The sequence below is a fragment of the Anser anser genome (genome assembly GCF_964211835.1).
Source record: "Anser anser genome assembly, chromosome: 1".
Lineage (NCBI taxonomy): Eukaryota > Metazoa > Chordata > Aves > Anseriformes > Anatidae > Anser > Anser anser.
Genome location: NC_139720.1, coordinates 9798315 through 9817054, shown reverse-complemented (window position 1 = coordinate 9817054; position 18740 = coordinate 9798315). Strand labels below are relative to the sequence as shown.

Sequence of the window (18740 nt, the reverse complement as noted above, 5' to 3'; positions counted from 1 at the left end):
GCAAAAACACTCCCAAAGCCATGAAATGCTGCACTTGAATTAGCCAGCATTGCATTTAAAGTTTTTTTCCAATGGAATTTGCCAGGTGTTGCAATTGGGAAAGTCTACTGAAACAGGTTATGTGCAACAGCTGTTTAACCAGCAGATGTTCTGAAATGCAATCTTTGACTCCCTGAAACCTCCACTGATCCTTCTCTTCCTCCAGTTAAATCTGCTCTTTCTAAATATGGGTCAGTATCTCAGAAAATATAGGAATCAGGCAGCCAAGGCTTCCAGGCTCCAATTCTTTTCAACAATGTTAAATCTTGCACTTCAGCATAGTGCTTCACAATTCAGCAAATTATGAGCACAAAGGCTTAACAATATATTTCCTGGTTCAACATTACGTGAGAGTCACGTCTTATTCCATTGTCGATAACGTGAATCATCAAAGTTGTCTTGACAAATGGGATTATGGTGATGGATTAGGTTGATGTTTATCAAATTTGTTCAGAAATTGTAAAATGTTTATTAATTTATAACACCTAGTAGCCTTACTTGACATTGCTAGCTCTGCTTTTTTCCTGTCTATAGTGGTAGTCAGTTAAATTATTAAAAAAAGAAAAAAAAATCACTCATTACTATCAAAGAAAGTAAGCATCACCCAAGACAAGGCTTGTCAATCATGGCTTCATTTGCGATAAATACTCATGTTAACTGGACATGAATTCTCCTTTAAAAACAGTAATTTGGTGAACTGAACAGGATTCTGGGGCTGATAGGCATTGCAGACATCCTGCTAGGTTACAAATGTAGAAAAGCTCACTTTCAGTGCTTCTTATCTGGACAGTGCAGCTTTCAAAGGCATTTGTACCTTCTGGTCCCAGAGATATAAAGTTGCATTAATAACTCCATCTCTACTGCTTCAAGACAGACTAAGGGGATTAATGGACTTTTTAAAATGGAAACTGTCTGACTACTTTTTTTGGGGGGGAGGGAGAGGGAGGAGGAAGAAAACAACTGTTTGTTTGTTTGTTTCCTCCTTTATTTTTTTTTTTAAGAAGGAAAATGAAAAAAAAAAACCTGCCTAACTATGTCAGTTATGTTAATTCAAGCACTTCCTGTAATATGACTGACTGTTAACTCTGCTTTTGAGGCACCTGGATGTAGGCAATTTATTTTTTTTTTCTATTTCATAAATCTGTTCTACATGAAGAGATGTGTTTTATGCTGTGGAAAAGTTTTGTAGACCTTAAAGCCCTGTTTAGATACATACAAGGCAGGAATTTCACTGCAGGCTAGCACTCTCTTGACTGGATGCCCCAACAGAGTCTGAGATCATAGTAATTTGTACAAGGTGACAATAATCTCATTTACAACACAAAAGCAAGAGCAAAGAAAAAATAAGGGCTTAGTGAGCGTTATTTTAACTCTCTGCCCTGATGAAGGACAAGCCATGTAGACCACTTGTGCTAGATCTACTACTTGTAGATCACCCAGTGCCACAGTTTCCCAACTGGCAACCATATACTAACGTTCTTCTAAGACCTGCTCATAAAATGCATGGCAAAGTGCATCTGCAAATAGCACTGTGTGACTAGTGATCTGCACAGGATTACATTGTCTGGTCAAATTAAATTATGAGAAATAATACAGATGATGTCAGCCAAATATGATTCTTAATTATATTTATAATTTGACCACTTCATGCACATACAAAATACATCAAACTCATAATGAAAAGAAGTAGACAATGCCCCCCATATATACAAAGAAGCATTTTAAATAACATTGTAAGTGTACGAGCACATTTGTGCGTATCCTTCCAAAATACATTATTGTCAGTCTTTGTCTTCTTTCATAGATGTTGTAGCACTCTGAACAAGACATTGTAGTTACAAATTCTCAGTCACTGCAACAATGGAAGTTGCAAGGTGTGAGTTAGGAATTTATTCTTTTAATAAAAATGTAATGGAATTCTCCACATATAACCACTAAAGGGATGGGGAGCTAAAAATACACACTCATATTAAATCAGGAATCCTGATTTGCATATCACATGATTTTTACCTGAAATCTCAGAGAATGAGACATGAAGTTATATTTGTTCCATCAGGCAGAGATGCTGTCATTCTTTTCTCATAGTCCATTAATGGTACATTTGGCACTAGATACTAACAAATGAATCAAAAAAAAAAAAAAAAGTAATATATAACTCCTATTACTATTGAAAAGAAGTGGACTCCGTAATTTATCAAAAGAGTATTTCAGTGATGTTTTAGCAGTTTTCCAGACAGGGATGCCAGGGTGGATTGAACAGAGGTATAAATTAGGGGTGCTTATTCTACATGTTCTCTCTGCTACAGCCTTCAGTGTTAGTACTTTCCATGTAGCTGTAAACAAACAGACAATTCTAACTGCAGCTAAGTTCTATTAAACTGTCACAGAATAGTGATTTTATCTGGTCTCCCGTATCAGAGCAAAGGTAAAAAGCATACAAATTCATGCAAGGCTGTGAACAGTGTCCATTCCCATCTCTCAGACAGGCATTCTAGCTAAATGAAGTGCAAAGTTTTCCTTAACATAACTGGCTAATGGAAGGGTTTAATCTGCTCTTCTATGGACACAGTGTGAAACCTGGTTTTTCTTGTACTCCAGTTGCTGACAGTGTGCACACAGGCTCATTTCAAACCCAGGAACAGTCTCTGCTCCCAGAGGAGCACGGCAAAGCTCCCCAGTCCATCTGTAAGACCCAGTCTGTTTGGAGAATATTACTTCAGCATCCATTGCTAGGTTTGTTAGCATAGCAAACCTAGCAAATCTCTATTCTCCAGGATGTTAATTCCCATTAATTCCAAATTCTGTTTCCTGATTAGACGTTGAAGCTGGACATTAAATTCTTTGTGGTTGGTGAATTCCTTGCATATTTTCTTGGCAGCATCAAAATCTATATCAGCTTGGCTATTTATTTTACTGGCATCATGTTCTTATTTGAGGAGTTAGCTCATTTATGACTCACCTGTGTTTTTAACTTCCCTATCTTTTTATTATTATCATTATTAGTATTATTTATTTCCAGCTGATTTTGTCGTATCAGGTTTTCCAAGTAGTAAACTGCTAGGTTTTCTGCATTTCCTGAATCTGGTTTCTCGTACTCAAAAAAAAAATAATTTTTCAAAAAAAAAAAAAGAAAGAAAGAAAGAAAAAAAAAAGTAACGAAAGTCCTCGATTAGAAGTTATTTACTTCTTTGATCTCCACTCCTGATATCATGCACAAGAGCAGCAAAACAGCTCTTTTAACCAGAGAGCCCATATCAGGAAAAGATTTATCTGGATCAGGCTGTGAAACTATAGAAACACAGCTATATAATGCTGTTCTTGTTTCAATCTACTTCCTAACTTTTCATTACTGCATTTTACCTCCAAAGCACATTAACAGCATAAAGCATTACTTAAAATATTGTCTGTCCAGCATAACTGACTTCCAACTCTACCTTCTATTTATTGTGTGTTTAGCACATAGTGACTAGACGTGTGTGCTGAAAACAAACCAGCTGTGGGTCTGGGTAATACTTAGCTATACACATTTCTTGAGAAAATATATCAGATTTGCTCTGTTTTGCCACAAGAGGGCACTCTCTTAATTCTTGTCGTTATTAAGGAAATACCTGTTACTAGAGACAAGATAGAATTGTTTTCTATCTATACCGTTATTCAAATATTTTATATAAAAGCGTTGAAGAATTTCATTCTGTTTGTGTTCTGAACATGCATTTGACTTACATTAAGTTACCAGGCAATATTATTTAGCTGTGACAGTACACTGCACTTCATAAATGACTGATGAGACAAATACTGCTGGGAAGTAAATAGGGTTTCCCTTCATTATCTTTAGAAATAGCAGGACACCATATTAACACATCTCACTGTTCTCAGTGATAAATTCAGACAGGTCACAATCAAAATGAGAGATCATAAGACGTGCTGCTTTCAGAAGCATGAGATACTTGTGAAACCAAGAAAAGATATGTTATATTTTTCATCCACTTGTGAATGCTTAGCTATTTGAATTTGCTTAAATATGCCATCATATGCAACAATATACAGAGCAAGCATGATCCACACAGGAAAGTGATTCTAGCACTCAAAGTCTGAAGATTGTCACGCCCTCCTTAATGCACAACTCTGATTGCATTGACCTACTTAGAAACAGATAAGAAGATTTTGTGTAAAATTCTTCTAAACAGTCATCATGAGTGTACAGTATAACTTAGCATAGCATTTTTGTTTTCAGTCCTGATATTTTATATATATAAACCTGTTTCAATTACCAAAACCAAGACTGATTTCTCCCTCTTACTTAAGTTCAAATAAAATTTTGCCCAGAAACAGCAGGTGGATTTTGTCCATCAAGAGTCAGCTATGTTCCTGGGCAGTCGGTAATGCTCTGGCCTGATCCTTGCCTTCTTCTCCTGAGGGTTGGCGTATTTCCACTTGGATGGAGACATTTTCAGCTTTTTTCTCTTCTTATCTGTACACCAGACTTTCTCACAGTATTCCTCCACCCTCTGGAAGTTGCTGTAACCTATCAGTTGAAGAAATTCCTTGTACCATGGCTTTGATGCTTGAGGTATGTTGCTCTGCATTGGGCATGGCATTTTGTGAGGTATCTCCTCCTCGTAGTCTTTATTGAACATTTCTTCTACACGTTCTTCTTCAACTATTTCCAGGGTGATTTTCCTTACAGTGTGAACAATGCTGTGTTCCACTGTCTGGCAAAAATAGATCCCTGCATCTAGGCGATGCAACTTCAGGAATAACAGACCAAGGTCCATTTTGATTATTCTGTCATCTGTCCTCACCTGAAAAAAGAGATTGATGCAGTAATAGAGCATAGATTAGAGTTCATTATTGCAAAAAATTGGTGTGATTATTTTTGAAAAGTACTTTCAGGAATATAATATTAAACTTGCAGAGGAAGATTAAGGATCTAAGCTCCTTTAATTCACAGTTTGTAAGTAAGTAAAATATTTACTTGAAGGAAAGAAGAGGTTGAGCTGTGAAAGGAAAGCAATCTAAAGAATCTGGCAAGCATGGTAGAACAGACAGTAGAGCAGATAGTTTTCTGTTTTCCCAGCATGGGTTAGTCGTTCGTGGCTAACTCACAGAGAGAAGTTAGGTTGAAACATGCAGATAAACTACTGGATGGAAAACAAACGGGCATTTGCCAGCTGACCTTCAATAATTGTCCCCGTGAATGCTCTTATACAAATGTTTTTGAAGCACCACCTGTGTTTATATCTAACCGTAGGACCATTATGATCTTGAAGCCTCAGTTCTGAGTTTGGTGTTGGAATTCCCCCTGCATCTTCCGAGAACTAGGTTATTAAATATGAGGCATTCAGAGATGCTAGCATGCAGGGAGCACTGAGCTGTCTGATATAGCCAGCAGAAAAGCCCAGCAGAATAATGGAAGCCCCATTTTTCTATTTAAGCAGTAAAATGCTTAATATTATTTAGAAGAGAAGTGCTTCTCTCTGCTTGGGATTACCTTTTTCTAATGACTATAGAATTATTCATGTAAAACAGAATAACTATCAGGGGGAAACATTAAAATGCGTTCATCCTAGTAGTATAAAGATGTACTGGAAGGTTAGAGTCTCTGAGTTTGTGCTTCTGGTTCTCAGCATCTGAGGTGCTGGGTCTAATGGGATATATGAGGACATCCTCCTGCCCAACCCAGTAAAAATCCTCAGAATTCACTGCCTTTTGTGAAAGAACAGATTAACAATTCTACTGTAAGAATGATCATGAATAATAGATTGGGATCTCCTAGTAAAATACATTAGGAAATACCAAATGTGAAGGTCCCTCTGAGGGTCTGGGACTTGGACAAAACTTCAGGAAGAAATATGTTTTATGGAGAGTAGGGATGGCATCCATCCTGCTTAATTTTATATATCTACAGCTGTGTGGCATCCTCATTTACTTTTGTATTCAGTAGTTTGCATAGTCATTTTTTACTTGACCAAATGAAGCTGTCTAGCTTGGCATGAGATGATACCACTGGCTATACCTGCAACACGAGCTATTCTGACTTCAAAGCAGCCTACATGGACCAGCTCCCACTTAGATAATTTTATTATAAATGTCTATATTCAATATTAGATGAGTCCCACTCCTCAGACTCAACCCTTATATCTGTATATGTCTATGGCTGAGCTGGAGTTTGCAGCAGAGCCTAGCCGCTAGGGAGTAAGGAAACCAACCATATCCTTTGGTAGTGTGAGTCTTTCCTCCCTATGTGCTTACACATACTAAGTGGGGATAGCTAAGCTGACGTATCAGATAGGTACCAGGGAATTAAATATGGCAACACTCATGAAGTACTTTAATAATACCACAGTGCATGTATAAGAGACAGAGAACCACCAACACTCATTTTCAGATGTCTCTGTGATGTAATGGCTGAGGCAGCCAGAATTAATAGACATTAAGCAAGATTAACACTGGCAGTAATATGTATACTTTTCACCTCTGCAATAACATACTAAGAGAAGTGGTGGATTCCCTTTTTTTCTGAGACATTCAGTCAAGTTTAGCTACATCTAGAACATCTGTGTAGTTATTCAGTTTCAAGATGGTGAACTCAGACACCAGATGAAATTCTATTAATTCAGTGGAGCATGATTCAGATGAACAATGATTTTCCGTTATGCCCATGCACATTTCAGCAACTGATGGCAGGCCTTTCAGTGAAGATGTAATATTCTTAACCATGGGATCTTTTAATTAAAAGATTAGGACATAACAATAGTTACCTCTTCCTTCTTAGTTTCATGGGCTCGCTGGACAAGCCAGATTACTTTTGCTTGTAAGGTCCGAGGTGTGCACTCCAGTAGGGTGCTGTTATACTCTATTCCATAAACCAATCGCTCCTCAGTCTTCTCCAGAACTTCTCCTGGTGTGAAAATAAAGGTTTTAAAAATGTCTGCCACTTTGTTTCTGACAATACTCTGTCTTCAAGTTACGTTTACTTTTAAGAGTGAAATTTGATCTACATCCAACCAGATAGTTACTGAAAAGTGATGCCTGGTAAAAGCTGCTAAGTGAATTTTCCCATCGTCTCAGCTTCTGTCTGTTTTGCCATTCCCAATACCAGTGTCTGAAATCAACATTTTCCAAGGTTTGGACAACAGCATTAGACACCGCCCTGCCCCATCTTCCCTCATGTATTACCATTGGAAACCTTTGCCCAGGGGTCAGAAGGGACTCGTGAGATTCATTACCCACATCCCTAATGTCAACAACAGGACTGACTGCAAGACTGCACACACTCTGTTGCTTAGACTTGGATGATATGGGCTGATCTCCACAACTTTTATAGTTTATTATAGGAATATGCCAGTAAAAAATCTCAGGTGAGATCGTGGTCTGGCCCATACTATTGGCAAAATTTGTGTTTTCTGTTCCTGGCATTTGGTAGCAATGTATAAATGTGTGAGTAGATTACCAATGAATTGCTGGCCAAAGCACTGCTGAGCTGCATTTCCATGTCGAACATCTTGTCTGCGGAAACGTCTGGAGGGGAAAAACAGAATGGATTGAGAAAACGTGTTTAGCTTACAGATTACTGGGGTTATACTGGAGTGGCATTCATTAAAAGCATAGAGAGCTAAATATTGGTTCCTAAAAATTTAGCATCGTTGAGAGAAATACTCATTTATGCATTGGTATTTTTTCTCTACTCAACCTATTGGTGATCGTGTCTGAAAAAAATGATGTAAATTTTAATCAGAAATGATCATAACTATGTGCAGTTTATGTGTAACTATACTAACACTATAAACACTAAAACAAGATCTTCTGAACCAACTGGGGAACATTCTGTGTTAGGAAGTGGCAAAGAGATCTTTAGCCTGTCTTTGGGTTCCCTCACTCCTGAAACCATGAAAAATTTCCTTTTATTTTTCTTTTATTTTTCTTTTTTATTTTTATTTTATTTTTTTAATACAAAAGAATAATAAGAAGCATAATTGTACAGTGTATTCCCAGAAGAATTGTACTTTTTATCACAATTTTGTTTTCTGAATGTCCTGATAAATAAAATTAAGGTTGCTTACTAGGGAGAAGAAATTAGAATGAGGTATCAGGACAGATGTAGTATTTCTAACAACCTGAAATTTAGTTATACCAAGGATACATTTCCTGAATTTACATAAAGAGCAATTCCAATATTTAAAGCATAGCTACAAAGAAGATGGAGACTCCCTCTTTAGAAGGAGCCACATAGAAAAGATGAGGTACAGTGGGTACAAGTTGCACTGAGCGATTCTGATCAGAAATAAGAAGTTATTTGCTATCTACTGCCATAGGTAGTAGATGGAGATTATTTTCTGAGTCCTGTCACACAAATAGACTTTTGGTCTAGTGGTACTGGAGGACCAACAGAACAGCTTTAGCTTTTACTGATATTCAGAGTAGCGGAGACAATGCTTTGCCATTGTTGTTTCAGTGGAATCTGCAAATTTGGTGGGGACTACATGGGGACTACTAGACAGAAATGCTAAAAATAATTGCATCTTTCTGAATGAAAGCTGAGATTCTTAGATATTAACAAGGCTTCAACATGCCCTGGGAGTTCTCATTTTAATGTATGGATGTAGTAGTCATGGCTACTGATAACTCTGTAAAGTGTCAGTGTTAAATAATACTGCCAACAGCTTTGCATATCTGTGTGTACGGGTTATTCAGAAGCGACATTTTCTTGCACAAATATACATAAATACTATAGACATTAACCTTAAAAGGAACAAACAAACAAACTCCACTGCTGTGGGGCAGCCCTATCTGGTAGGAACAGAAAAGTTAGCGACACATGTATACCAAGTACCCTTTATTACTATCATCATAGAGCTAAAATATCATAGTCCTGTAAGATACAATATTTCTCCAGTTGTTGAAATGATTCAAGAAAAAAGAATTACTTGTTGGATGGATTTTTGCTATTGTGAGTGTGAAGACATTTACCTGTGCCTTCACTTGCTACTTTTTGAAGAGTAGAAAAAAATGAGAAGAGGTGCTGAAAGAGAGAGAGATGCTGGGAGGTAAACATATTTCACAAATATTGACATAATCCTGGTATGTTATCTTTTTTTCTTTGTAATCATTTCATACACAATTCCATGAATAATAAACTACCAGACAACACTGAGATAAGCTACTATAAAGAATAATTTTCAGTGACTAACAAATGTACTAAGTACACAGAAGTGTCTTTTGTAATCCATAACTTCATGAATTTAGATTTCAGTCTGTAACTCTGTATTTTCAGGACTTTGGAAAAGATGATTTATAGGAAAACAATATAGTCATCATCCTCATCACCATTATCCTCATGTTTCTTCATTATTTTGTAGGGATAGATGAGGCAAAGTCAAAATGATTCACAGAGAAAAGGCATCATTGCAGTTTGAATAAATAAACCAGTAGATTGAGTTTTCATTTGCAAAACCAAACGTTACAACTGAGTGATGTTTGAGTTAGCACCTGGATGCTATTCTGCAAAGCATTTCATTCAAATGCCAGCATATAACTTAAGTAGAAACTAAAGCAAACTGTTAAAATATTCTTTTGCCTGCAAGCATGATTAGTGCCATGAAACACCATTCAGCAGTAACATGGGGACCTAGGAAAAATGCATAGGATTTTATCTTCTTCACACAAGGTGCTGTATACAAGCGGGCTCAGTACACAGGGAGAAAGAAAATAAATTTTTGGGGAAAAAAAAAAAAAAGTCTGTTTGGAGCTCTCTTGCTAACCATGAGAGATGAAGCATGCTTGTGTTTGCTATTGGAGTGGGTGGTGAAGAAAGGCTGGAGAGGGAGAGGGGGCAGGATGGCAACTGTCAGCTTCCTATAGTTAGCAGAATAATAAAGGGTTACCAGATCTACCCCAGCTGAAAGGTATTTAAAGTGACTCCAGCATTTTTGCAGCCTAGACATTGAGCTAGCACAGTGAAGAACCTCATCTGTGGAATTTAGTGCTTGTTTGGATAAAAATTGAACTTGCCTAAATTAGATTACTGAGGTAATAGTGAACTAAAACAGTTCTTTAGGTCCTGAATCTCTCTGCTTTTGCAAGCATACTTCATCAAAGTTGAATGCAAAATAATTTCCTTCTGACATCTAATGTATTTGCAGTATGCAGGAGCCATACACCTGTAACTACCATGACACTGTAATATGCTATGCTGCCAGCATTATGATATGGAATTTTTGGCTCAGTGTTTATGTTTCCCTAAATAAATCCCATATTTATTGGGAATTTGCAAGGAATTAAAATATAGGCTTTCAAATTTAAATCAGTAACAGCTGTTAAGCAAAGAGGGCTTTTTTGTTTGTTTGTTTGAATTTGTGCTGCAGTTCTATCTATATCCTTCATGTGCCTTAGTTTACAGTTTTTATTTTTCATGTTTCTCTAAATGCTTGTCATACCTTTTGGGCATTAAGCTCTAAAGCAGTCGGCATTTGAATCAAAGGTAGCAGTATACATTGTGCATCCCTGCTTTAGCTCAACTCTTCAGCAGCAGAACTGAAATTAAAAGAGCTCTTGATGGTATTCTTACTGCACTAGCACGGCTGCCCATACAGTTCAGAAGCAGACCTAAATGTACAGTATAAGGGCCACATTTCTGCTGGCAGTTAAAGCCAGCATAAGCGTACTGCAGTATGAAGATCATTGCTCCGTGAGGCCCCATGGAGGTATGGCTGCCAGGAACAGGGAGAACAGGCACGCTCTGATGCCTCTGGTCCTAATGTTACTTGTATGACCCTGCACAGCTAGTACAAAAGTCTGGAGCCCTGAGACAAGGCCAAGCCAAATCAAGAAGTGTCTGCTCTGGGGTGGGGCATTTATATGTCTGGAGCCCAGGGCAGCCATGGCAGGGTTATCACCTGCTCAGAGTTGCTTGCTATTAGAAAACTCCACGGCATCTATTGAGACCTTCCCTTTCCAGAAGTGCTCTCGACCTGGAACCCAGCAGGAGGTAAATTAAAACAACTTCCATATGTGTGTCCTGAGGAGCTCTCCTTGCTTCACCATTTATTGCACAGTTAATGTAAGCTCGTAACTTTTAAAACGTTCTGAGCTTTAGGTATGAGCTAAAGCGAACAAAACAGATACTATACATCTCTCTCAGTATTGTAAGTTCTTGCTAACTGTTCCCCAAACTCTTACATGTAAAACAAGTTTTACAGACCTTGAGAACATTCAATAGAGTGCAAATCCCTTCTCTAATACTGCAGCTCTTATCTTAAGAACAGAAGGGTGATAACAGCAGTATTTTCTTCTTTTAGAGACTGACCTGCTGAATGTTCCGGAGGTAAAGCACAGGAAGGTGCCTGGGGTGCTGCCCTGTATCACTCAACCCTGGATAAATGCATGCGTCAGGGAACTTAAGGGCTGCTACTCTGGAAATTGTCTTAGGTGAGAAATATGCTAAAAATGTGCAACTGAGTAAAGGAATTTCTTTTATGTTTTCATAGACAATAAACAGCCTGCAACAGAACAGCATAAATGTGGGTGCAGGCCTAGCAGGCTGGTAGGAAAATGTTTACCCCCTACTCTCTTCCCCAAAGGGCATTTAATTCATTAGATGAGTAACCAATACGCATTAAAATTATGATAATTCAATTTATACATACACTGTAGGAAATAAATCTCCCTGGCCCAGCTGCTCATCTTTCTTAATCCGGGGTCAGGGTATTCTCACACAGAGCAGGCAACCAGAGCGCACTTCCTCCCATAGGTCTGCTTGCAAGAGACATGAGAAGACTATGCAATCCTGCTTGTAAAAGTGGTGTGGATTTCCTACTTGGTTTAGCTTATATCTCAGTGTAATAACTCCAAGAGATTTTAAAATCTGCAGTCATTGGCTCTGTTTCTCATTTTGACTTTTTTATGTTCCCTACCCAAAAGCTATGTTACCCAACAATTCCTGCATTCGTTATCTTTTACAAAAGCCACAGAAATGTCTGTTTTGTCTGGATAGCAGTGATTTTGTTTGAGTGTATCCAGGTTCATGTGAAGATAAGATGTTCAGGACAAAAAAATAAAATAAAAGAACCTTCCTGGTTTTCCCTAAAAAACAATAATGAATTTGGGGATACTTTGTTTTGATTGAACAATCTGCACTGGTTTTCAAAACTGTCTCCAGAAGTTATTCAATTAATTCTGAACCCTGGAGTCAATGTTGGTGTAGTATATCTAAACATAAATTATCAGAAACAGTACTTGTAAAAATGCCACAGAAAGGGCTTGACTTAGACATAACCAGAGTTTTGCTGCCTAAGGATCTGAGTGACTCTCTCTAGTTGCAGAGAAGACCAAGTCCTGTGAAAATGTCTGGATTAAAATGTGCATGTTTTATATATCTGATTAGGTATCTATGGACCTAAGTTGGAGAACCTGGAGTTGAGAGGGCAGGAAGAGGATAGATATATGAGAAATTACTGCACAAAGAATGAAGGCCAGAATTCTTAAGTGACTGGGCATGGAGAGGAGAAGTCTGCCCAATGAGAGTTAAAGCACCCGAGTTAGGTTTGTGATTTGAACTGGCCTCCAGAGCAATCTGATTTTATAAAGTCACTTTATAAAGTCTGTAGCTTTTGCAGATATCCTAGTTTTGTTTTGTCTGGTGGAGGTGCGTGGCTATTGACAAAGAGTGGTCTTTCTCTCTCTTTTTCTTTTTCTTCCTTCCTTCCTTCCTTCCTTCCTTCCTTCCTTCCTTCCTTCCTTCCTTCCTTCCTTCCTTCTTTCCTCCCTCCCTCCCTCCCTCCCTCGAAATTCTATAGTATACATTATTGCTGTGTGATACATTTTCTGTTCAAATACTACCAAAATAGGTCCCTGACGATTTAAGGAATTAAACATCCATATTTTCTCTGCCCACCAGATGAAATAAAAGGAAATTGGGGTTTGTTTAAATAATGACTAAGTAGATAGTTTTCTTCATTCATAAAATATCCTTCGTATTGCAATTTATGCCATTCTGTTAAGTCAGGTCCTTAGCTATTCCCTAAGGCTCGCTAATAACTTACCAGCTAATATATCTTCTTACTTATTTGTATGAAGGGGAGATATGAAGTAATTTGTACTGCATTAGGAACTTTTATTAAGCTATTTTGCAAAACGGATTTCACAAAAAGAAGCAGTTCTCACCTCTTTGCCTGCATTCCTGTGGGATAGTACCGGGAGCAGGAGATGCCATCCCAAGCACAGTAAGGATCTCGAGCCAGGCAGCAGTCAGCACAGGCTGTGCCATACATGTCACACTGGTGGAACTTCACTTGTGCTACGACTGACTCAGATCCAATGTAGAGTTGTTGCTGGAGAAAAAAAAAATAAATTTTATATATATATATATATATACATATTTCCCATGTATGATTCCTAGAACTTCCACTAAAATTTCTGCTACTACTGGAGTTTTAAAGAAATGTTATTCAGCAGATTGCCAGTTGTGCATCTAGCCTGTGACCTGAGGGAGGCAGAGTTACTCTGCAGGAAAACTGATTACAAACTAAACTCTCCTGCATGAGGATGGAGGTGCAGAAAGAATCTAGAATGAGCAAGTTTGGCTTGGCATTTCCTCGCTTTGGAAGTTTCAGTTTTGTAAGCTTTGTGTTTGAATAGAGGGGGTTTTACATGTTTTTTTCTTCCTCAAGGTAGTTTCCAGTGCCTCCCTCATAACACTTCCGTTACCTAACCGATCATCAAAACCAAAAAACAAACAAAAACCCACAAAACTTGACTTAAAGTCTTAAATTGAAGAAGTTCAAATTCAATAAAGTTACAAGCAACCTCAGTATTAAAATTGGAATTATCAGGATTTAACTCTTGATGTGGCTACATACATACAGTATAGTCACATATACACATGCAGAATAGTTCTATGATTTATATAATCCCTCAATGCACAGAAGATAGGTATTTTTCTGGTACTGTGCTACCTTGTCTTGTAAATTAACTGGTCACAATCTACTTATATATATATATATGTATATATGTACACACATATATCACCATCATTCATTCTAAGACTGCTTGAATGAAGTTAATGTAACTTTCCTTTTCAAAGCAAATGAAAGATGATAAATCTGATTCACAACTTGTTGATGTAAGACATAAAAAATCCAGAAAAGAATAGTTTGAATTTGCAGAGATTTGAAAAAAAACTTGTTGCTGGTGAATGTAAATTGACTTAACGCAGAAATACAGTGTGCACTGCAATAGGAACTGATTTTGCACTGCTCTCTTCAATGTTTTTGTAAGTCAGAAAAAACATTCCTAATGATCTCTGAATTGTGCTTATCCTAATGGACAAACATAGTCCAAGCTTTCAAATTTTTATAGTTTAAAATTGTTTAAAGCTGGAAAATACAGTCAGCTCATTTAGTCTGGCTTGCCTTTCACAAACCATGAAATTTAATCCAAATAGCTCATTCTTGTCCCTGATTACACCTCCTATATCTTTCTAGGTCTCAAAATTTTAACTGTCAGAAATGTCAGTGTAGGAGACTAGGAGAGGCTGTTTGAAGCAATGTTTAAAGACTTCAGCTGAGATAAACCAGATAAACAGGAACTCAATCTGGTAACAAAATGATGAAACCTAAGGTCCTTGTTCAAGGGGAATTCTTTCGTCTTCTGAGACTGCAGCATGACAGTCCCAGAACACATGAACAATTCTTTCAATGAAACATACAAAATGGGATTTTCTCTTTCATCTCTTAGAAAGAGTAAGCTCTACTGTAAGTCTCGGTTCATCAGAGGATGGCAAAAAGCATCCGATATTTAGCCAAAAGAACATCAAAGCACATTCCCTCCCAGCCACACAGATAAATAACTCAACCCTGAAACACAGTATTTTATTATATCACTGACTAAGTGAAGGCTGTTTAGTATTACAAGGATGTTGAAACAAAGCTAGCAAGGAGATCTTTACAGGCTTACAAACTCCAAAGTCCAAGGTGACCAGCAAAAATCATTCAGTAGAGAAACTACATTATTTTTTTTTTCACATGAACTCAACTGCACTATACTTCTGCTCAAAATCATTTTTTAAAGGTGAAATTACTTGGTACCAATCATGTGCCTAGCAAGTATTCAAACATTTTATTGTCCACAGTACCGGGAAATTCCTTGTAATTTCAAGATTTCAAGAACAAATAAAGGCTGGGTCGAGAATGGATAGTGAAAGCATCCCTGAGGAGAAGGACCTGGGAGTCTTCATTGATGAGAAGCTCAACATGAGCCGGCAATGCATGCCTGTAGCCCAAAAAGCCAACTGTATCCTGGGCTGCATCAAAAGTGGAGTGGGAAGCAGGGCAAGGGAGGGGATTCTCCCCTCCTGCTCTTCTCTCATGAGACCCCACCTGGAGCCCTGCGTTCAGCTCGGGGGCCCTAGCACAAGAATGACATGGAAGTATTAGAATGAGTCCAGAGGGGGGGGCACAAAGATGATCAAGGGGCTGGAGCACCTCTCCTATGAAGACAGGCTGAGGGAGCTGGGGTTGTTCAGCCTGGAGAAGAGAGGGCTCCAGACAGGCCTTCCAGTACCTAAAGGGAGCTACAGGAAAGCCGGGGAGTGATAGGACAAGGGGTGATGGCTTTAAACTAAAAAAGGGTAGGCTTAGATTAGATATAAGGAGGAAATTCCTCACTCAAAGGATGGTGAAGCACTGGAACAGGTTGCCCAGTGAAGTTGTGGATGCCCCATCCCTGGAAGTGTTCAAGGCCTCTTTGTCCAAATAATTACTTAGGTGTAATGATAGACGATCTAATCTCCAGAGCTCCTTTCACAGTCTATGGAAAAAATATAAATTGATCCAAGAAATAATTTGGAAAACTTAAAGTTAGGATCACTCATAGGAGTTTGTCTTTCTACATTACAGAGAGAATACAAGTTGACTAGTTACCAAGACGAAAATGATCTTTGAGGCACACTCACACCTACTATTAATGTAGTCTTCATTCTTTGTTACTTGTGTTTTACTACATTTCCGTGCACCTATATTGCAATGATCGTCTATTCTGAGAAATAGCCATCCTGGTGGTGGACTCAAAAGGGAGTTAGATCCAAACAGCTCTGCTTTTCATGGGCCACTGCGTATTTAGGGGTGGCAGCAAGGCTCTTTTAGGACTCATATCCCTGTGGGGCTGAAGTCTGTCTGCTTTTATCAACAAGGAACTTTTCTTTGGGTTGCCATATCCACCAAACTAATCCTTGATTTTCTTACTATTTCAGCAACTCATGGATCAAATTTTTTGTTTGTCTGTTTGTTTGTTTGTTTGTTTGTTTGTTTTGTCTGAACAATATGTATAAGATAAGGAGATTGATTAAAGACTTTTAATGTTAGATTTGAAAAACATTAATGTTTCATAAGGGAACACAGCATATAACCATAAGCTTGCACTGCAAAAGTATTACATGTTATGAGATCAGTTCTCATTAGAGATGATATACATTGTTCTCTCTCTCTCACTTATAGCTTTTTTAAATTTGAGTCATAATCTTTGCATGTCAAACTCATCAAATACTTACCCTTTTTGATGAGATTTCCATAGAAATTATGGGAACTGGCACCTAGAAAATAGGAAGCATCCTTACTTAGAAAAAAAAAAAAAAGTAGTTTTGCTGTGACAATAAATTAGGTAAAATAGTGTTGGTGTTTACTTAAATTCATCTCTGCTAGACACTTTGATTTTCTCTAACTTCTGATGATACAGAAAAATGTGAGGAAATTGTTTTTGAGAAGTATTGCTTTAAAAGATTTTATTTAAAAACAACCAGCCGACACTTAATTCAGGATTATCAGAGTCACAGGAACACTAAAATTTCCCTGTCAAACATAACATTAGCTCTTGCCACCACTGAATCCCTTTTGTCATACTCAAGAGTGATAAGTGGAGTGTTCTTTATAACAAAACATTCATTGAAGATAAGGTAAAAATAGCAGGAATTCTTTCTCATACCATTTTCCTCTCTGCCCTCTGCTCAGATTTCCTGGAGCAATGGCAAAACACAGCCCCTAATAGGTCTATTGAAAACCAACATTTTTCCCCCAGGGTAGCAAGTCCATAGTTACATTGCCCAAATTCAGATGCCAGATTTAAATATCTACGTTTGGATGTTAGGTTTTCCCTGTGGTTACAGGTGGGTTAGCCTCCTACTTCATGTGGCTAAAATAAGGTGATGTGAATACTCATTAAGTGAATTTCATTGTTACCTTTGCCATATACCGAATAGTGAGCTTTAGTCTTTGTTTATTCTTAAACAAAAGTGACTTTTGCCTCACCAGGAATGAAGTTTACTCACTGTAATGACACATTAACTGATTCACTCTTTCTGGGAATTTGCTGTTGTTATTATTATTATTATTAATAATAATAACAATCTGGTCCTCTTTTAAGCCGCCAACATTAAGGACACATTTTTGTGTCTGCAGTTACAATCTTTTAAATACTTAATTAGATATGAGGGAAAATTAAGTAAAATGCAGGAAGTTTCTAATCACACACTAAGCATGTAAATAGAAAGACAGTGTTGCTTTGCCACAGTGTGCTTCAGTACTTAAACATAACTCCACTTTAGAAAAACTTTAGTAGAAAATTAAGATTTTATGTCATATAATATCTAGATAATCAGAAAATTTCTTGTGCACAATTATATATTTGTCTATCCTCAGATTTTTTGACATTGTTATCTGAAAAACATCCAAGACAGTTGTATGTATGTTTCAAGTACAGCACAGTTTACCTTGAATACTTGTAGCTCTTCAAGAATCACTTCTTCCATTGATTCTGTCTCTTGATTGTAAATTGTAATGACTTTCAGCACAATTCCATTATCTGGGAATAAAAATAAAAAACTAAAATTTATAATTGGTGGAAACTTTTATGTGGCCTTTAAAGACATTAAATAACATCTTCAAACTGATCATGATAAAGAACTTATAAATACATGTAGTTGCATATTGCTGTTATTGATGAGGGTTCTTATACTTAGAAAATAACCATGTATGCTAATTTGTTCCAAAGACATTGTGACATGCTCTGGTCCATCTGTCAACTAAGAGGCAGCTGAGACATCCTTGAGCTACCTGATTAATTGACTAGTATTTTTCAAACTCTGGGCCAGAACCCCTTGGTGAGCAGAAAAATAATCTAAGAGGGTTAAAATTTTGAGAAAATTAAAAGAAATGAGAATAGGCAGAAGCTGAGTCCATCAAATCAGGGAAATATAAAGTGGCTTTAATTATAAGATATGAGTGTTGACACTAGTTAGGAAACTACTAAGTATCCTTAATTTCTGGCAGCAGCTCCGTTCTTGAGGCAAGAGTACCAATGCTTTCAGGGGTTCATCACGGACAGTTCTCTTTCTCTCAGTGAGCTGCTGTTGAGCAGCTCACTGTAGTAATCAAAGGAAGATGAACCAAAGAAAAGCTGCACTTTCAAAAAGTTTAAAGCACATTGGAATTTAGATCTATCAGTCTTTCTGTCAGTACATCTCTTTCAGGAAATTAAAACACAAGAGCAGCATCTGGTCTTCCACCACTTCAGCTTTGTCTTGCTGACTATTATTATAGTAGTCTTACTTTCCTTAATCTGAAATCTGTCATCAACAATGCAAATATTGCTTCTTTTCTTATGTTACTTTCAGTCATCCTTGATTTACAGGTGAAATTTTAAGCAGACAGGCA

The 18740-nt window shown here is 37.5% G+C and overlaps 1 protein-coding gene across 4 annotated transcripts in view; it reads right to left on the bottom strand.

Annotated features, from left to right (window-relative positions):
• Positions 1–1652: 1652 nt before the first annotated feature.
• The window catches only part of SEMA3E (semaphorin 3E), a 152250-nt gene continuing 135162 nt past the window's right edge, over positions 1653–18740 (bottom strand). For all 4 annotated transcript variants that reach the window (XM_083823010.1, XM_083823011.1, XM_083823012.1 and 1 more), the window contains 6 exons: positions 17798–17889; positions 16583–16624; positions 13201–13367; positions 7493–7560; positions 6801–6940; positions 1653–4841 (listed from right to left, as the gene is read on the bottom strand). In XM_083823010.1, the coding sequence (XP_083679136.1) occupies positions 4389–4841; positions 6801–6940; positions 7493–7560; positions 13201–13367; positions 16583–16624; positions 17798–17889 (962 nt within the window). In that variant the 3' untranslated portion in view covers positions 1653–4388. The remainder of the gene's footprint in view (positions 4842–6800; positions 6941–7492; positions 7561–13200; positions 13368–16582; positions 16625–17797; positions 17890–18740) is intronic.